At 49.8% G+C, this 21,011-nt stretch overlaps 1 protein-coding gene across 6 annotated transcripts in view; it reads right to left on the bottom strand.

Moving 5' to 3' along the window:
• Nucleotides 1-414: 414 nt before the first annotated feature.
• Nucleotides 415-21,011, bottom strand: part of Tmem181 (transmembrane protein 181) — a 54,247-nt gene continuing 33,650 nt past the window's right edge. For 3 of the 6 annotated variants that reach the window (NM_001444177.1, XM_087584500.1, NM_001130939.2), the window contains exons 5-17: nt 19,633-19,754; nt 14,637-14,747; nt 13,452-13,532; nt 12,092-12,191; nt 11,415-11,545; nt 11,158-11,249; nt 10,026-10,083; nt 8,402-8,504; nt 7,867-7,918; nt 5,598-5,680; nt 4,394-4,483; nt 4,056-4,122; nt 415-3,316 (exon numbers count right to left, since the gene is read on the bottom strand). In NM_001444177.1, the coding sequence (NP_001431106.1) occupies nt 3,238-3,316; nt 4,056-4,122; nt 4,394-4,483; nt 5,598-5,680; nt 7,867-7,918; nt 8,402-8,504; nt 10,026-10,083; nt 11,158-11,249; nt 11,415-11,545; nt 12,092-12,191; nt 13,452-13,532; nt 14,637-14,747; nt 19,633-19,754 (1,169 nt within the window). In that variant the 3' untranslated portion in view covers nt 415-3,237. The remainder of the gene's footprint in view (nt 3,317-4,055; nt 4,123-4,393; nt 4,484-5,597; nt 5,681-7,866; nt 7,919-8,401; nt 8,505-10,025; nt 10,084-11,157; nt 11,250-11,414; nt 11,546-12,091; nt 12,192-13,451; nt 13,533-14,636; nt 14,748-19,632; nt 19,755-21,011) is intronic. The other 3 variants (NM_001444178.1, XM_087584501.1, XM_087584498.1) reach the window with 1 other exon arrangement.

Genomic DNA, 21,011 nt, shown 5'->3' with positions numbered 1-21,011 from the left:
CTAAAGCATTCATACAAAAAGCAAGTAATACACTAAAGATTAAAAGTTAGAAGTATATTAACATCAGTGAACAAGAGACAGAGTCAGAATGAAGCTGTTATGGTTTGGATGAGAAATGTCCCCTACAGGTGCACGTCAGACACTTGTCCTCATGTGGCAGTGATATTTGGGGATGCTGTGGAAACCTGATGGTGAAGCTTGTTGCAGAAAGAAGCAGGTTACAGCAAATATCCCTAGTGGTGAGGGCCTCTGTCTTGTCTGATCCCTTCGTGTCAAGAGGTGAGTAACTTGGCCACACACTCTGGGCACCCATTCTTCCCCATCACAGACCCATGGTGGAGGGAGGCAGCCATGGGCCCTCCTGTGAGGTTTTCATCAGGTCTCTGTGACAGCAACAAAAAGTCTAGTACAAAATCCCAAAATGTGAGTTTTATTGAGTTTTTCATAAATAAGCATTTACCCCGTGACTGCCCAGGCAGCACTGCCCCACTGACGTCCAGTGTCCTCCGGGCGCAGAGGCTAGTGTCTTCGTTTGGCAGATATTTACAGACATTTGTAAAAAGGTAGTTCTCAGACGCAGACAATCCCTGTGTCATACAATGGCATTCACCTGTTCTGTGTCACAGGATATGTCAGAATGGTAGCACCTAGCAGCACCCAAACCACCAAGGTAAATGTTCAGCGAGGTGACTGGCGAAACCAATTTTCCTTTGGCCAGAAACAAAACAAAACAAAACAAAACAAAACAAAACAAAAAAAACAGCTGCCCCCTCACCCCCAAATCTAACACTAAGGCAAGTATACAAATACACACCTAGTCTCAGGTCTGTCCCTCGTGGAGGGCCTTAGTTCTCTGGTGGGTGCTTGGGTTTTCCCTACAAAGATAGCAACCATGTTTGTACCTGTTTATCCCAACTGCACCTTCGATGGTTCAGCACTTGGGGGTGGTGAGACGTTTTATAAACTACCCCTCTGCAGGTTGACTTTGCACACCTAAACCTACTTCAGCCTAACTGTGCGGAGACGGCCTCACTGCCTCACTTGCCTCACGAGCCTCAGATGTAAGTTTACGTACTCTTCTCTAGCCTTTCAGATGGGGCTTGAAGGCACCAACCTACTGCTGCCATGACAGTAAACCAAGCAGGCTCACTATCCACAGGGACAGTGACGCTCTCACGGGGGAATCTGGGAGCCGTCATCTTCCAGGTTCCCCTGGATTGGACTAATATAAAAATACCCCAGAGACAGTATGATTCAAACCATTACCCTGAAAGAACTAGTCAGCCCTTTGATTTTATAACAAGTTTATGAAATTTTAATCCCCTCAGAACAAAACAGTCTTGTGGTTACTATCAAAAGTCCCGGCAGAGTGTAGTGATTTAACCTAACCCCTGAGCTTCACCTGCACACTGAAGTCTTAGTTCTGTAAGCCACGCTTTACAGGGTATATAATACACGATGGACGCGACACTAGGGAGTGCTTCTCTGTAATTCCTATGTCAACAGAAAAAAAATTCCCTTAGTTTTACAGACAGTAGGATCAGTTTATAATTCTACTACAGGGCAGTTTTTAAAAGTTCTGACATTTGCTTAGAATATCTTACATTGGCTGATAAATAATAGCGTTCTAAACCATGGAAACTTATGATGAAGACGTGTAAACTCTCACACATTAGAGCATCTTGGGATCAGCACAAGTCAGTGTCCATGAAATGGCAGCTGCAGTGGTCCACTGCAAGGGAAGAGTCGATAACACACCCTTCCGGTATCTTCTCAGTGAGCACAGCAAGTGTAAAAACCATGTAAACCCGTTACCCTTGCGATGACAGTTCCATTCCAACATTCATATTTACAAGTTTGTTTTTTTTAAAAAAAATATACATGGAATTCATGTTAAAGTATGTTGAAGTTTAAAAGACGGGTAGACTGCAGAGCCTCTGGCATCCCTGGAGTCCCGGCCCACAGAGACAGAAACCTGCAGCTCAGAGTGGAAATCGAAGTCGCTGCATAGATGAGGGGAACATGGTGTTGCCTGGAGAGTGATCTACCCCAGCTGGGCCTCTGATTTGCCAAGACAGGCAGGGAGGACGGCTACCTTTACCAGGTAAACACAGAAGTTCTGTGTGGGGTGACTCTGAGGAGCGGGATGGAAGGCAGTGGCACTCGACTTCCGGTGCTGAACTTCACCAGTGCAGGTGACATCCATTTTCCACAGAGCAACCCTCTAAACACAGAATGACCTTGGGGCAAATTCCTTCATCTGAAGGTGTCTCTATAGCCATTCAAAAGGTTTGCTTTCTCTTTATTTTAGTTCCTAATGTTAAACAGAAAGTTTCTGGCAATAAAGAATTTCTAAAACAGTTGTATTTCATGTAGCTTTCATTAAAAAAAAAAATAGAGCTCTCTGGAGGTTTCATACTCAGTGGAGATGCAGAAACTCTTGGAGTGGGAAGGACTACCCCGTTTTCCACCTCGAGCACAGGGAGACCCAATCCTATCTGTACAGACCCTTCCAGAGCACCATGACACAGGACCTTGCCCACAGCACTACTGTAGCCGCCAGTAGCCGCCTTCACTTCCTCTAGCTGTCAGCCCACTCTGGACTCAACGTCACTGTCACTTCTGCTCAGGGGCAATGATGAATGGGAACCTGGCCACCCATCATCCTGAAAATGACATTGTATGTGGCTCACCAAACACAATCAAAGCCATCATCCAGATGCCTGGGAGTCAGCACACTGACCGCTTCATGTGTTGGGGAGGATGGGGACAGGCCACCCCCTGAGGGAGGCCCAGGCTAGGCTTCCCTTGAGGGTAGAGCACTCAAGACCAGTGCCTCAGAGGAAAGAGTTGTCACTGCCACGCTGGGATCTTGGTCATCAGGCCTCTCACAGACTCAATTGCTTTTTAAAAGGGAAAAAAGTACATAATTCTTTTTATTAAAAATGGGTAATATCTTCTCATGACTGCACATAGGCTCCATCTCACCTGCTATCGACGTAAGGGAATGCCTTTGGCTTCTCTATCAGCCAGCCCCTCTTCTTAAAACGTGGGGCTACCCTCACAGCAAATACATGTCAATCCATTTGGTTTCTCTTTTAAAAATATGTAAACAAATAAGGAACAGGAAACTTGCTTACAGAGGAGTCCAGACACAGACGGATAGAAGAAAAGGGCCAGAACGCATCACTCAGGCAGGTCTCTGGCCCCCTTGCTGTCCCATCTGCTGTCCGGGGCTCAGTCACTGTCCGACTCTTCCCTGCACTTGGCTCGGATGGCCTGGCCATTCTGCAGGGGCATTTCTTCATAGTCACTCCTGTTGTAAAAGAGACCTTGACCTTCAGCCACTCGGGCAGCTCTTCTCTGTGCATGCATATGTGTGTGGAGGCCAGAGGTCCACATCAGGTGTCTTTCTCAATTGCTCATCTCAGGGTTTCTCACAGGACCTGGAGCTCACTGATTCTGCTAGAGTGGCTGGCCAGGGAGCCCTAGGATCCTTCTGTCCCCACCTCCGCAGTGCTGGGATTATAGGTACACACACTGAGCTCTGGGTCTGGCTTGTGCTGTTTTATGAGACAGGGTCTCACTAAAGAGCCACCTGCTTCCGTCTTCTGAGTGCTGGGACTAAAGGCGTGTATGACCACACCCGTCTCAGGACCCGGGTTTACTTGGGTGCTCATGTGTACGGCAGATATTTCACTACGTCACTCCACAGCCACCATCTGGTAGCACTTCGCTGCCTCTTTGCCTCCATACTGACAGCTATCCTGAAGGAACTCGCCTTAGCTTCCCTCTTAGGGTCAACTAAAACCGCCTACTCTCTCCAACTTGACTCAGCACCCCACAATAGTTCTGTAGTTACCACATCCTGCAGGCATTCTGCAAAGTGGAATGCTACTAAATCCACGGTGGGGGGACACAAAACAAAGCCCTAAGGCTCCTGGCACCCTCAGCTAACAGTCTAACACCGTGGAGATAGCCTTCAAATACTGTCAGTGCCATAAGCATGCAGAGCCAGCGGGATGTGCGTGATGTGCGGGGTGGCGGCAACTTACCCGTAAATCACATCATCATCAGAGTCGTTGAGCATGGAAAATGCAGGATTGTCTTTCAGCTGGGACTCTGAAACAACAAAACAAGAGCCTTTTTAAACAAGGGCGTTTTGTGTTATTAGCCTAGGTGGGAGTCTGAAGGACCCAAGCCCCAGATGGCAATCTGAGATTGTGGTGCAGTTTCTGCTACGGTGTTCCAGACACCATTTAGCTGCCTTTTGCCTCTGTCCAAGCAGAAGGGGCTGTGAGTCACAGTGCCCTATACCCAGAGAGCACCTGAGCCAATGCAGACTTCTGTTTCAGCATTTGGAGAGCAGCTCAGACCCACAGGGGTGGCTTACCATACAGAGCATTCTTTGATGGAGAGTACACAAAGGCCAGCGTGTAGAGGTAAAAGTTCAACAGGCCATAGAAAGACAGGAATTCAGCTGGTGTTGCTGGTCAAGGGAGAAGCATGAGTGTGGACACACAGCCTCTGCTTCCCATTCCCCAGTATCCCTTTCCAGATGACCCAGTCTAGGGGTCCACAGCCCAGATGCCAGGATGTTTCAGATGGAGCTCGTGGCTGGTGCCACAAGGGAGCCTTCCGGGTCATAGTGGGACCTAGGTTCATAACTTTTGAAGAACAGAAGGGACTGAGGTCTGCTGACATAAGACACACAGACCTGAAGCTCAGAGTGTCCTTACCTCTTCTACACTACAGACCCCTAAGCACTACAGCTGGAGCTCAGTCACAAGCAATAAAACAGAAGCCCCATTGATCCCAACAGACCTGTTTTCTGTGTACCTGACCTTGGACAGGGACAGCAGGAGGAACGAGCTATGGACTGGATATGGGCACAGTGGAATCAGAGCTTCCCACAGACTCAAGAGGACACCACAGTGATACTGGCATCTGGCTGCACCTGAACGAAGCTTAGAAGGTGCTGTCAGCACACAGGACTCCAATCCCTGGCTGGTCCTTGGTGTGCACTCAGGGTCTCTCTCTCTCTCTCTCTCTCTCTCTCTCTCTCTCTCTCTCTCTCTCTCTCTCTCTTTCTCTCTCTCTGTCTGTGTGTGTGTCTGTCTGTCTCTCTCTCCCTCTGTGTGTGTGTGTGTCTGTCTCTCTCTGTGTGTGTGTGTGTGTGTGTGTGTGTGTGTGTGTGTATGTGTTAGACGGAGCCAACATCCCTGGACTGACTGAGGATTTGAACCTGTAGCTGTTTACTTAGGTTCTCAGGCCTGCTCATGAGAAGCAAGCCACAGGGCACTGAGAATGGTAGAATGGTCTGGTGTGGTCATCCTTTTGGATCCAGGCTGTGCAGTGACTCATCTTGGGCACTGACTCAGCCCCGCTGTGTGTTAGCTTCCTGCCTCGGAAGGAGTACTGATGAAACTCACCCTTCCCAGGGCCAACAGGAAGCCAAGAGAGAGGGCAAGGCATGCTTGAGGCCTGTTGAGCACAGGTCATAAGGGGCTGACTGATCCCTCAAAAATGTCCCAAGCTAAGGTGTTAACCACGAACACAGGGTAGCTCAAAGGCCCAGTTCCCCAAGACAAGGATATAGTTCTGGTAGTGAGCGGACAGTTCTGCTACGAAGTTGTCCTGTAGCACTTGTGCTCCAAACCTTAGGTAGAGGATGACGATGCTGAAAGGGAAGGGGAACCGCCATGTGAAAACACAGAAGGGCTCACCCCAGTAAGCCTTACCAGGAAATGCCTATACTCTGCATACACACTATTGAGTCCCCCACCCCCCGGGCCCCTGGTCACTTTTGCTCCAGGCAGGAACACAAGAAACAAAAAACCAATGCAACCAAAAAGCAGTGCAGGCGCCCACCGGACAGCATTAGCTTTTAGGAACTGGAGATCAAGTCTAACCAATCAGTCAGTCTCTTAGAACATATTCAAAAAACACTGCCTGGGGAAGGGCTTTGTGGATGGCTGCCACCTGCCCCCACAGTGACTTCTCCTCGATGCCTGCTGACTGCTCACACAGGGTCCTGTCCTCAGCACCAAAAGGATCTCTAGGCACAGCACCTCCCAGGTAACGTCACAGGCTACGCTCCTGTGATGTGGGTGACTGTGGATGTGCCTAGCAGGGTTTGGAGTGAGGAGGGAACTGTGGGTTAACACATGTCACAAGCCTGGCATTCACGACAGAACATTTATAACCTAGGCCATTATATAATTGTTCCCGCCCCTTGAGACAGGTTTGTATTTGTACCCCTGGCTATCCTGAAGCTTGCTCTGTTTAACCAGACCGGCCTCACACTCAGATCCATCTGCCTCTGCACCACCACCATCCAGCTGTTACATAACTTTGATCAGGAGCTGTGGTGGTTTGAATACATTTGGCCCCATAGGGCGTGGCATTAGGAGGTGTGGCCTTGTAAGAGGACGCCCAGGCTCAGTGGCACACTGTTCTTTTCTGGGTGCTTGTGGCCCTAGATGTAGACCTCTCAGCTCCTTCTCCAACACCATGTCTGTCTGCATGCTGCCATGTGTCTGCCATGACAGTAGTGGACTGAATTTCTTGTACTGGCGGGTTTTGTGTGTCACCTGACACAGCTGGAGTTATCACAGAGAAAGGAGCCTCCCTTGAGGAAATGCCTCCATGAGATCCAGCTATAGGGCATTTCTCAATTAGTGATCAAGGGGGGAGGACCTAGCCCACTGTGGGTGCAGCCATCCCTGGGCTGGTGGTCCTGGGTTCTACAAGAAAGCAAGCTGAGCAAGCCATGGGGAGCAAGCCAGTAAGCAGCATCCCTACATGGCCTCTGCATCAGCTCCTGTCTCCAAGTTCCTGCCCTGTGTGAGTTCCTGTCCTGGCTTCCTTTGGTGATGAACAGCAATGTGGAAACGTAAGCTAAATAATCTTTTTCCTCCCCTACTTGCTTCTTGGTCATGATGTTTTCTGCAGGAATAGAAACCCCAAGACACTTCTGAAATGGTAAGCCAGCCCCAGTTAAATGTTTTTGTAAGAGTTGTCTTGGCCATGGTGTTTCTTCACAGCAGTAGAACCCTAAGACACCAGCCCTCCGACTCTGTGGATATGTGTGGCCACAAACACCCTGAATTGACTCCACAAAAGGAAATGACAGGAAGAATGGAAATGCAGTGTTAAATAATCATGAAGTCCTGGGGCTGCAGAGAAGCTTGAAGCCTGCCATGCTTCTCGAGACCTGAGCTCAGATACCTGGCACACAGGTAAAAGCTGGGAGTGTGGGAGTGGCCAAGGGCATCTGGAAGCTTGACGCCTGCCATGCTGACCACCACACATGGGAGGAGAGAGCAGAGAATTAACTCTTGCATCATTTCCTATGACCTCCACACACATGTGTATCACCCTAACATGCACAATGAATTAATGAATTAGTTAATATTAAAAATTATGAAAAATAATAAAGGAATACACTCACGTTAACCCTCTGGCTCCAGACACATACATGCATGTCCACTCAAACATACCCACACAAGAATGCACACCCCCACACACATACATACCACCCAAGCACACTCACACACATGAATGCACACCCAGATACACAAGTACATACCCACTCAAGCACACCCAGATGCATGGCGTGTACATACACACACACACACACACACACACACACACACACACACGTGCAAGAGTGCATTTACAGTCAAGCACAACCACACGCATGAATGCACACCCAGATACATACAAGCACAAGCATGAATATCCAGATACACACACATGCATGCACACCCAAGCACACTCAGACATTACATATACGTGAACACCCAAGCACACCCAGATATATCCATGCACACCCACACACCCCTACCCACAATGAAGTCTTACCTAATAACAAGCACTACAAAGGTCAACGCAGTCAAAAACTTTAACCTAAGATCTGAAAAAGAAGGAGATGCTCCCATTAGCAAATTTTACCTCACCTCAGAATTTCCTTTTTTTTCTTTTCTTTTTTCAGGAGCTGGGGACCGAACCCAGGGCCTTGCGCTCACTAGGCAAGCGCTCTACCACTGAGCTAAATCCCCAACCCCACCTCAGAATTTAAAACACAAAACCAAAAACCAAAGCAACCTCTGGGCAGGCCCTCACCCTGGCACGCTCTATGCCTGTTCCACTGTGGCAGGGCCCGGGACAGTGGTTTCTGGCAGAGGACCGTCAATCTTGTGTCTTGCCCTGGTCAAGGGCAGTGTTATTAACGAGCCTTACTGGCCCCTGGCAGCTCACATAGCTCTGAGGTACTAGGGACCACTGACTTCTACTTTAAAGGGTTCTCTCCAAACTGTCAATCCTTCCTGAGGAATCTCATGGCTTTTCTAGGGACAAGGGTTTCTGGGTGCCCCGTGCTTCCCGGAGTGTCACTCACCCACGTAAGGCATATGACGGAGCTCGGAGCATGCCCGCACTATCAAGAATAGTAGGTATAAAATGTATACAGCAGCCACCACCATGAAGAAGACCTTCATGCCCTGGGAAAAAGGAGGTGGGTGAGGTTGAGAATAGGCCTTGGAGTGTGTGTCACAGGTGTCTAAGCCGGGTGTGATTAGAAGGGTCCCAGAGCCTTGGGTCACCCTCACTGCCCCAGCATCAGCAAGGGCTCCCCAAGCACAGGCATCTCACATCAAGATCACAGAAACTCAAGCACAGTGCTTTGCCTAGAACCCAAGGTCAGAGTGCTGAGCAACTGGTAGCAGCTGACGCCTTTGCCTGTGGTAGACCCTGACCCGTGCTGCTGAGGACAAAGGTCATGCTGACAGGACCTAGGGCTGCACCCAACTGGTACTCATATAAGTCTTTGACTATTCTGGACTTTGGAGTTCCTGAGGTAGGAGGGGCTGAATGGAAGGTTCTACAGGACCTAAGCTGTAGAGCTTAGGTAGAGTGTGGGAGCATTCTCTTCCACACTTTGAAGATGGGAAAGCCCTTGTCCGAGGGTCGGAGGTCAGTGGCTGCCTTGTGCCCTCCTCACTGAGCCTGCCTGCCCATGAGGCTCCTGTGGGTAGGACTTTCTACACCTTTCCTGTCCTCTCTGAAGCAGAGTCCCTCTCTCATGGTCACAGCATCGAGGCTGGGACTGCAGGTCAAAGATCAGGGTTCTGCTTTTGCTGTGGAAGAACCTTCAGTCTAGTTCATTTCCTCATGAGGGGTTGGGGCAGGACATCTGTTCCCAGCACCCTGGCAGTCTTTGATACCGGCTGCTGTGGCCTTCAGTAAAGGGTGCAGGTTGCTCAATGTTCTTGAGCCCTCACCAGACAGCCTGGCTGGGAAGGGAAGGGCTCACTGACAATTCAGGATTCAATCCTGCCTGCGCCATTTGGCCACGAGCCCTACATCCCTTAAGTGATGGAAGAGATTCCATTACTGCCCCATTTCATAGATGAAGAAACATAGGGGGTTACTCACCAGTAGAACCTGTAATGGCCTGGGCTGCATACCCTTGCAGTCTAACTCCTAACTCTGCAGCCCTCCTTCCTGCCTCAGTTTCCCACAGAAATAATGAACCAGGTCAGACAAGCACAAAGGCAGCAGCAGATTAGTCTGTCACCACCAGAGTTCACTGACCACAGCTGACTCTTCCTTGATCCACGCAGAAAACCCCTTGAAGCTCTGGCCTGCCTACAGCTGGCTCCAAGCCCCCTCCCTGCAGTACTGACCCCATTTCTAAGCTAAGCTCCTCCAGAGTACCTCACTCCAGGCCCCTCACCCCAGAGTCTTCCTCCTCTGGGTTCCCCAGTACCTAGACCAGCCTTCTTCCCCAATCTATTGCCCTCTCTGGCTGAGGTCCTCATGCCTATGTGGCAAGCACTCGACCAAATGAGCCCTCTCCCCAGCCTATATGCTTACTTCCCCCCAGATCTTCCTCTCCTGAACTATATTCCTGTTTAAACAGCCATTTGGAAGCTAATACCAACAGTGTGATTAACGTTACAAAACCAGGCACTTCGTAAAAGAAGATCAGCAAGGCCTGAGTCTTCATGAATACTGCTCACCTGAAAGTTTCCGGTGTCAACCCGATACTGGTACATGGGGTCATTTAATTCATTAAATCTAAAAGGATGGTGTTGAAAACAGGTTAATAAGAGAGCCTACTCTGTACCTCATACCTTTCCTGACTTGGGGTTTTCTTTCATTTGCTTTTTTGCTTATACAGCACTTGCTACAACCACTGGAGGATTTTGAAATAGCAACCCTACATTTTACACGGAGGAAGTATCCAGCACTAAGCCATGGGGCATGGGCCTACCAGGTCCATCCTCAGCCCACGGTGCAGGTACAGCAGAGCCCATCCCTCATGCAGCTAAAGGGCCATCTTGTTAAAGGATTTGCTTTCTACATTATGTGTTCTTGAGGGCCGTGTGCACACTGAGTGCGGTGACTGTGGAGCCCAGAGGTGTAGGATCCCCTGCAGCAGGTCGTAGGTGGTTCTAAGCCACCTGATATGAGAGCTGAGAGTCCACTTGGGATCTCTGGAAGATTATGTTAACTGAGTCATCTGTCCCGCCCCAGGAGCTATTTCAATGGCATACCCAGGCGTGGGAGGTGGAGGAAGGCAAAGCAAGAGAACTAGATAGTGTGTAAATATAAAGTGTGTGAGCTTAAATCTCAGAATCAGCACTGGCACAACACCTAAGCTTCGGGGAAGTACACACATGCCACAGAACTGGTCAGGGCCACTGTGGCACGAATGAAGCATGGAAAGCCACAGGCAAATCATGCTGGGTCAGGGGCTGAGCAGTGTCTCTGGGGAGCTGGGCAGTGATGTGCAGCAGGGCTATTGACAGAAGGGGTGTGGGTCTAACCAGGATCATCCGAGTCTAAGCAGGGTCAGGCTTGAAGCTCTGCAAGATCGGAAAGCCATGCAGGGAACCCAGATGTCTGCTGGGATAGTCCTGGGTGCTGTTCCAGCAAACCGTCATTCCTTGCTGAAGAAGCCTATGATTACACAGGCTTTCTCGCTTCCTACTGAGGCTAGATGACCTTTTTGATGCAAGCCACACAAGCCAAGCCAATGCCTTGGATCCAGTTATCTGACTGCTGGGGCAGATGCTGTCATGGTCCAACCCACCCTCTGTTGTCAGCACTTTAGAGCACTGACGTTTCACATCCAGAAGCACTACTCACGTTTGCCATATTCCCAGCGTAACAGAAGCCAGCCACAGCAGTCCAACGATGAAGAATTTAGGCAAATAGAAAGTTAAACATTTTCTTTCTCCCTAAAAACAAACAGAAGGAAAAAGTAAGATGTTCAGCAAACAGCCTCTTACTCTAACAGAACACAGGAAACCTCAAACACTTCCACATAGCACGTCCCTGCGATGCAGTGTAGGCCACAGAGGATCTCACGGGACCACTCGTTCGGAGGTTGTCTGTCTGCTTACCTGGACCCGTATCCCATGATACACGCAGAGCCAGAAGAGCAGCAGGGCACACAGGAACAGAGACTGGAAGAAGTCGTCCAGCATCCCTGGGAACCAGCTGTTCACCAGGAAGGAGAGTGGGAAGAAAGGGTCTGGAAGGGAGAAGACGGAACATTGACAAGAACGCAGCAGGCTGGCAAGCGCAGAGCCCCCGGCCGCTTTCGCGCTTAGAGCTCATTACCAAGATTTCCCCTGGTCAGAGCTCAAGGGCAGGTAGCAAACCAAAGGCGATTTTGTTTTCTGAATGTCTGAGAGGCATGGGACAGATTGCAACAGTGATTCCAACAGAGAGCCATCTGCCCTGTGTCAATTCCTCCTGCAGCCCGAGGATTCCCAGCACTGCAGCAAATGCTTTTTGGAGGGGGGACAAGGAAGAGACGGTGCACGGCACCTCTGCCAAGTTCCAAGACTGCTGCGTCTGCAGCTCGTCCAAGCTCTCTCTCCCCAGGAGCTTTGTGTCTCTTCAGGATCCAAGCATCTGCCATGGCCTGTCTCACGTGGGGCCCAGGGAATGTGCCCCAAATTTTCCTCCAGGGGCTCCCCTTAGACACTCCTGGGGACTCGGGCCAGGGCACCCTTCACGATGCCTGTCAGCTCAGAATCCGAGTGGAGAAAGTTGAGATAAAAATGGCACCCACCATTGTAGAGCAGCAGCAGTAGCAGGAGGACAGACATCCACTTCTGCTCGATGCCCCAGTCCCTCATGGAGAACTTGCGCAGGGAATGCACAAACAGGCACTGCAAGGCAAACGGCCATTGACTGTCTGCTGGGCCCCAGCACGGTGAGTCTCACCCCAGCGGGAGGCACCAGGCAGGATCCACGGGGCCAGTCCCATCAGTGATCAGTGACAGCCAAAACAAAAACGTGTGATTGTTGTGTGGTCACAGGTGAAATGGATCACACACACCCTTGCATTTCAGCTTGGGCCAACAGGCAAAGTCGTGCCACCCAGACGCAAGTGTGTCCTTAAACACCTCCATAAGTGTGTAGAGCCCTTGGGAAAAAATGTCTTTAAACAGCTTTCAAACACTGTACTCTGTGTTACATATAAGACTGCTATTCTTTCTCCCTGTCATCTAATAGAAGCTAATGATTTTCTGGGATGTCTGAATTTCCTGGCCTGTGTGCTGTTTTTCTCCCAGCAAGGCTATCTGCTGAAGTTCAGGCCCCTTCCCCATTTAAGAACACATTTAGGGCTGTGAACATCAATATTTAGGCTCCAGAAGAAGAATTCAGATAGCAGGTAGCTCTCCAAAAAAAAAAAAAAAAAGGGACTAAAGCATTTCTATGAGATCTGCTATGAGGGAGGCCAGTGGTCCACTTCATTCTCCATGGCCTTGGGCCTGACTCAGGCCCTGTTCCTACCACACTTTCTACAGCTTCACCACATGCCGATGTGCTGCTTTCCACTGTGGGTCTCTAACATGCCATGCACACGTTAGGTATCAGCTGGAGAGGCCTCCACACACTGTAAGACCTAACGCCTCGCTCCCCTCAGCACCAGGCGCCATCAGCCGCCAAGCAGCATGCTCGCTCTGTCTTCACGGCTGGGTTTTCTCAGCACCCTTCTGTGCTTTAGCGTTTTCTCCAAAGTGAGTGTGGGCACAAACTTCAGCTCCCAGAAGGCTTGCATTTGCAGAACCATTCCTCGGCAAGCTTTCAAAAGCCCAAAGACTCAAATGTTCAGGGTAAGAGCTGCATCTGCATCTGCACTGAGACTGTCACCCCAACACAGCCAGCCCCCTTCTATGAAGGCGAATGGTTAGATTACAGGGATGGGGATTCACAGGGCGCCAGTGGTCAGCAATGATCTCACACTACACAGAAAGATACTTCGTTCACTTTTTGTAGCGCAGCGTCTCGGCGCACACTGTTTAGTAATGCCCAGCCAGCCCACGGGAGGGTCTTGCTCCGAGCTTGGAGCTTGCTCTCTACTGACTGGAACTGCTCAGATCGGCGTCATCCTCAGTGACTGGGGCAGAGGCAACGCTACTCACGATGACGATGAAGGTGAGCACCACAAACACGAAGCGGAACCAGATCTCCAGCTGGGAAAACGCAGGGTTGTATGTCTTCCACTGAAACGGGAAACACGGGGGTGGGGACGGGGACAGACAGTGTCTGTGTGAGCACGCCATGTGCAAGACACCAAAAGGCAGATCTGCACCAGAAGGGGAAACACCTGACTCCCAGAAACAGTTCTCCCATGGTGAGGGCCCAGGGAAGACACAGAATCACAGCCTAGAGTGGGGAATATGGAGGCATGCCCAGTTACTAGTAACAATTAATGAGGAGTTTAAAATGCTGATTCTAGGGCTGGAGAGATGGCTCAGTGGTTAAGAGTACTGACTGCTCTTCCAGAGGTCCTGAGTTCAAATCCCAGCAACCACATGGTGACTCACAAGTATCTGTAATAGGATCTGATGCCCACTTCTGGTGTGTCTGAAGACAGCTGAAGTATATTTATATATAATAAATAAATCTTTTTAAAAAAGCGCTGTTTCCTTCTGTTGTCTCACGTGTTGCAAAATTTTAACAAATTTTATTTCTACATTAAAAAACAGGTCAATGGGGCTGGAGAGATGGCTCAGAGGTTAAGAGCACCCGACTGCTCTTCCAGAGGTCATGAGTTCAATTCCCAGCAACCACATGGTGGCTCACAACCATCTGTAAAGAGATCTGATGCCCTCTTCTGGTGTATCTGAAGACAGCTACAGTGTACTCATATATAATAAATAAAATAAATATTTAAAAAAAATAAAAAATAAAAAACAGGTCAAAAAATTTATCAACACTCTCCTGAAAGGGTTTTAAGTGGTGAATCTAGCGGATAAATTATCATTCAAATTTTAAGTTTTCTATCAAAAGTCAACCTTCACTAGAAAATGCCAATCTCTACGGGCAAAGAAACAGACTTGTGTAAGATCTGAGTGTGGGAAGCATCTCCTAAAATACTTAAGTAAAAGACGTGAGCACAAATCTGCAACTATAAAGTCATGGCAGCTCAGCGTCCGCTGGGCTGGCCAAGTGTACCCTGGCTTCTCCAGTTCTGGGCTGTTTGTTTAAGCTATTCTTCAGTTCTACAGACTTAAAAAACTGTATGGTTTCCAAAATAAACTGTACGAGGCCCTGATGCTTCAAACAAGGGAGCCACAGAAGCTCGCATCTGGCCGCGTACTCACTGTGAAGTTCATCTCCTTGATGGGCTGGTTCAGGTGCTCAAATCCCACAGTCACTCTGTACTGCGTGTAATTCAGGTAGCCAAGGTGGGCCACAATGATTTCTGCGCATTTCTGAAAGGAGGAGGTCCATGTCACAAAAGCACACGAAGAGGACCCTTCCCACCCACAAGCTTAGAGTGACTCATTCAACAACAGATGAGCAGAACGCAGCATCTTGGGAGAACTCGCCAAAAGCTCAGAGAACGTCAGCAGACGCCAGGCAAGGACGGTTCCTAGAAAGCAAGCACCCAACGGGCCTTTCGTGATTTACAGTGGTTGGAATCAACCTCCTGCCCATGACAGAAAGACAATACATCAGCTCCTTAGAGAGGCTAACTCTTCAAGGACAGAAGCCTGGCCGGTCGGTAATCTACTACTGCCCAGCTTAGCCAGCAGACAAGTGTCACAACCCTCTGTGTCTTGGGCCCACACTGCAATTCTGTGACCTCTCAGTGTGAGAACCATAGCCGCTTCTCACTTTCAGCCTCCTGTTTCCTACCCAGATCTCCTCCCCTCATGCCTTCTCCACAGCAGAAGCCAAGGCTGCAAGCCGTAGCACTGGATGGTGTGGACGGCAGATGCGGATGCTTCATGGTCTACCGAGTCCCGCGCTCAGTCCTTCAGGATTAGGACTTGGGGCAAACCGCACCCTGGCATGTGGCTGTGCAGCCGACAAAGGCCTGAGATCACTCTCTACCACAGCTCTGCTCCGACACTACCACAAGGACCTTCACCTGCTCCGTCATTGGACAGTCGCACTCCCTCTTGCAATGAGTGCCTGTGGCTTCCAGCATGGCGCCCAAAATGTACACAGAACTACAACTGGTCAAAGCACACCAAGTATCAAATGCCCGAGGTCATGGCAAGAGGACAGCCCAGTGCTTTACATAAGAGGCCTTCGAAATACAGGAGAGCAATGGTGCAGTGGGCTGGCTGCCACTAACACTGCTCAGCCTACAGGACAGGGGGAACGCAGAGGAGAGAGGGTGCAGAGGCAGAAGGTGACAAGGGCCTGCAGTAAGAGCCCCACAGCCGGCTGTGCCGCCCCTCAGTGGGCACAGGGACTGAGCGCTTTCACTGACCCATCCCCCAGCCGCGCAGGAGTCACCGGGAGTTACTCCCTCGGATCAACTTTCCTTTCTTGAGTGGCTTCCCACCTCCTCAGTGCTGGCTGGCTGCCCTCCCAACGTGTCTGGTTCACATCCTGAAAGCCAAGCTCCCCTTTCTGCTGTGACTGACAGTCACAGGTGTAGCTAAGGACCCCATGTCAGTAGCTAAGGACCCCGTGTCAGTAGCTAAGGACTCCATGTCAGTAGCTAAGGACCCCGTGTCAGTAGCTAAGGACCCCATGTCAGTAGCTAAGGACCCCATGTCAGTAGCTAAGGACCCCATGTCAGTAGCTAAGGACCCTGTGTCAGTAGCTAAGGACTCCATGTCAGTAGCTAAGGACTCCATGTCAGTAGCTAAGGACTCCATGTCAGTAGCTAAGGACCCTGTGTCAGTAGCTAAGGACCCTGTGTCAGTAGCTAAGGACTCCATGTCAGTAGCTAAGGACTCCATGTCAGTAGCTAAGGACCCCATGTCAGTAGCTAAGGACCCCATGTCAGTAGCTAAGGACCCCGTGTCAGTAGCTAAGGACTCCATGTCAGTAGCTAAGGACCCCGTGTCAGTAGCTAAGGACCCCATGTCAGTAGCACACCAGCTCACCTTCTATGAGCCAGCAACACTTCTCGCAACTAGAAGAATCTTCTCCAATTTTCATGGAGAGTTTTACCTTTTTTAAAAGATTAATTGTATCTGTGTGTGTTAGCATGACATCCCTTGGAGCTTGGGTCGCGGGAGGTTGTGGGACCCCTGATGTGGGTGCTGGAGAGTGAACTCAGGCCTCTGGACCTTCACACGAGCCCTCTCTCCGGCCAGAGGCTGTTCATTAGGAGTGACAGCTCCGGCCATATGTACTGTCACAGGCGCCACACTGAAGCTACCTGAAGATCTGCAGATCCCAGGTTCAAGCCACACCCTGAGTGACTGCAAAGTGCCTGGCAAAAGGACCAAAGCGTCCTCACCACCTCAGGGGGTTAGTCTTTTTTTGTTAACAAGAGGCCTCAAGAGGTCACAGTCATTGTCCAGACTGATACAGAAGCTAAGTGGAAGGAACAGGATCTAAGCTGGTTTTTTATCCAGAAGCCCTCTGGTGCTCTTCTGGGTTAGTTGTTTTTGTTTTTAAATATCAAATTAGCAATAAGGGCTGGGGAGGTGGCTTGGTGGAGAAAGTGCACGAGGGCGAGAGTTCCAATCTCTACCTCCTCTGATCCCTTGGGTGGAGGACACTGGATCCCTGGATCCTTAAAGCAAGGCTGCCTATGGTGAGCTCCGGGTTCAAACAGGCAGACTTAAAATACATAAGGGCAGAATGGCTGCGGAGAACACTAATACTAAACTGTGATCTCTACGTGCATGTATATAAACACGCAGATACCGTTCAGACATACACATGAAGAGATGTAAAACCAGAGTATCCACCTAACAAAGATCCCTTGTTCCTTGAGTTAGGACCATTTCCCTGCAGCTGTAAGAGGATTAAAGAGGTGAGCTGTTCCCAAATCCCGACCAGTGTAAACTGGTGCAGTTACCCCAGGAACAGGAAGGACCAATGCTGTGGTGAGGACATCCCAGGAGCAGTGAGAACCCTCAGCCCCCAGACAGCCCACTCTCTTTGAAAGAAATGCCTCCTGTCTGCAAGCCAGGGTGACAGTCATGGCGGCTGTGGAACCAGTACTCATTGAGCAGTTGTGTGTCCCATTCTAGTGGCCAAAGGGATCTCACTCATTCCTGCCTGGGGCTGCAAAGAGGTCTTTGGGACTTCCACACACGTCATCGTCATTATTCAGAATTGACTGTGTGCTTCCTGCACACAGGATGGTGAGGACACAGGAGGACCTTGATCCTGGTGACTTTCCCAGAGCAGGCAGGAAGGGCTTAATCCCCACAGAGGAGAATGTGTTCCAGAAATGACTCAGGCCGCTTGCTTAGGTGGGAGGAGGGACAGTGGGTGGGGTGGGGTGTCAGTTATTTCTCCAATGCCACCTTGCCTGTGATGGGCATGGCTGGGGTTACTGAGGTGAGAGGGTCACTTCACCCACGCAGCACCCTCAGGCCAGCATTCTAAACCCTGTGAAAGAAGAGGACTGGCCAGTGCACAGGAGTCCTTCTCTGCTCAGATTTCTCCTTGCCAGGAGAATCAACTGTATTTTTACTGCTAGTAACTCAGCAGACTGCATGTGGTTAAAGCCACACAGGCTTCTGGATAAAAGAGCACCAGAGGGCTTCTGGATAAAAAACCAGCTTAGATCCTGTTCCTTCCACTTAGCTTCTGTGTCAGTCTGGACAATGGCTGTGACCTCTTGAGGCCTCTTGTTTCTTCTTTTATAAAACAGAATTTGATAGTCGCTCCTACCCTGTGGACCTCCTGTGAGGATAATGAGTGGCATAGAGAAGCCCTCAGCGTGAAACCTTGCAGCCCATGCCAGCATCCCTTGTTTAGTGAGTCCTCTCCTCAGCGCCCTGCCTGTTCTGACCCTCTCCAAGTGCTACTGCTGCAGGAACCTGTTCAATCACGATGTGGCTCCTGGAAGTTGCCAAGGATGGGGGTCTGAGTTGCTGGCTTCTAAGGAGAATGCTGTATGAATGATGTGAGAGTTATTCTTATGCTGGATCCCATGGCCACACACTATATCCCAGGGTGGATGCCTAAAAAAGTAGTCCGTGACCCCAAGAAGCCTGGCACTCTGCCCCCATTCACAGATGGATCAGAGCTTTCCACATCCAGGATAAACCATCGGAAGCTTCGGACAGCAGGACTAACCCTAGGTCAGAGGCAGAAGTTCATCTGGAACTTGACCCTCCACATTGCCTACAGACAGCAATCAGCAGGTACCCCATGGTCTCAGAGTTTGTGGCCGACTGAGTGTGCATGCACACGTGCATATGTATGTTTGTGTGTGTGGTTACATGAGATTAAGAGGCTTCTGTTCAGCAAAAGAAACAATCACTGAGTGAAGAGACAGACTACAGAATGGGGGGAGGGGCAAGGCGGGGGTGGTGCTTTGCCAACCACACATCAGACAGGAATTATTACTGCAGAGAATCACAAAAGCTAATGACCAAACCCCAAACCATCCAGTTAACAATGGGACTGAAGAACAGAACACAGAGCTCTCAAAAGAAGAAACATAAATGACCAATGTGTCATCAGGGACAGGCAAATTTAAAGTGCTCTGAGAGTCCGTCTTAATCATCGAGGCAACAAAGTCCCACAAGTGTTGGTGAGAAAGGGGAGCTACGTTCACTGCTGGCTGAGTGAAGACCACAGCCGCCACTCACACCCACGTGGGAGGCCTTCAAACAACTGACACTACAGCCGCCAGATGCCCAGTGTAGCACGCCTGGGATGTGCCAGCAGGACCTCAGTTAAGACACCACCGAGAGACACGTGCACAGCCATGTTTACTGTTGCAGCATTGAAAGGCGCCAAAGGCAGCCAAGCTCAACACCGACCAACAGAGGACGAGGGAAAAGAAATGCAGCATATACACTTACTGGAGTTTTATGAACAATAAGGAAAATGAAATCATGAGGTGCGTGGAAAGTAGATGTGACCGGAAAGCCTTACACTCAGCCATAACAGCCAGACTGCGAATGATAAATAGTGCCTGCTTCAGACGCAGAGCCTAGACTTAAACTTATGTACCTGAGCTTCCACGCGTGTGTCTGTATGTGCTGTGCATGGGCCATAACACTAGAATGGGGTCATGACATGGGAGTACTGGTAAGGGAGGGAAGTGTAGGGACAGGAGCCAGGTGAGTGAGGGGGCGGTGGGCAAGTGTGTGTGCAGGCTGCAGGTCTGTGACAGCACTCATGGCTAATGACTGACTGTGGAGCATCAAACACACTCACCCCTGCACATGTGAGGGTCCTCGTCCGATTGTGAACTTTGTTATGGATGTACATTGTGGTTGCATCTTGAGACACACCATCGACTTTCACAGTCATGGGAAAGCTGGTTTGAATAGATGTTTCTACAAGAGAGAGAAACTTGTTATCTGAGACCACTCGGGCACTCCCAGCAGCAGAGCCACCTGCTGACAGGAACATACAGAGAGCCCAGGAAGCATCCTCGGCCACGCCACTCCTCCCTCCATGTTGGAAAGCCCTTGCTACCTCCCACCATTGCTGAGGGCCTGTGTCATGTTGAGCCTGCATTTATGGCCCATCCATTTCACGTCACGTATGGGTGAATGGCTATGAAATGACCCTTTCATTCTCCTCACAGAGTCTTCAATTTATACCAAGATATAAACAAATCTCTATTTCCGACTAAAATTTCTCTAATTATATTCCTATTATAAAAAAGAGAGCAGGGCTGTTGAAATGGCTCAGTGGATAAGGAAGCCTGCTGCTCCACCTGGCTAATCACCTCAGTTCCGTAGCAAGGATGTACGTAGAAAGAGAGGATCAACCCCCTCCAGCTGACCCTTGACCTCCACACACACACACACACACACACACACACACACACACACACACACACACACACATTTTCTCTCAAATAAATACATGTGGTAGATTTTTAGAGAGAGAGAGGTGGAGACAGGTGGGGACATTTTGGAGAGATGGTGTAGCATTTAAAAGGCCCGCTGGTTGGAACTGGAGTTCAGACCCTAGCACCCACATACAAGTGTCCCACACATGCCTATAACGCTAGCACCCTGGACAGAGGAGACAGGAGGAAGGCTGGGCCTTTCTGGCTTGCAGAAAATGTGAGCCCCAGGTTCAGGAAGAGGTCATGTCTCAAAAGAACAGGCAGAGGGTGACAGATGACCCGGATGCCTTCTGGCCTCTGTGCCAGCATCAAGTGCACACTCCCCACACATGTACACACAAATATTTAAATAGCAACGACAGTAACACACAAAGGTGGCTTCACAGAACAATCACAATCCCACTCCAATAACCAAAATAATGTTTTTTTATCCATTGTTTTTCTAGACCATCGTCTTAAACACATATATCCTGATATAAAATTTGTTTTTGCCTTTTCTCACTTCCTTTACTATGGTGAAGGGATTGTATTCTTTCTTAGTGTACCTCAGCTGATCAGAAACCACCCCCACTTCTCACTAGAATGAAGCATGGCTTGTGTCATAGAAGATGCAGAAGAGTCTCTGTCAGCAAGCGGGTGGGACTGCTCAGCAACTCCTTCCCTCGCAGCCAATTGGCTAGGCCGCCATGGGCAGAGGTAGCCCTGGTTTCTACCCCATAACATTCCCTTCTCC

The sequence above is a fragment of the Rattus norvegicus genome, chromosome 1, assembly GCF_021556685.1.
Source record: "Rattus norvegicus strain SHRSP/BbbUtx chromosome 1, alternate assembly SHRSP_T2T, whole genome shotgun sequence".
Lineage (NCBI taxonomy): Eukaryota > Metazoa > Chordata > Mammalia > Rodentia > Muridae > Rattus > Rattus norvegicus.
Note: the sequence above shows the minus strand (reverse complement) of the source record. Positions and strands in the feature narration are given on the sequence as shown.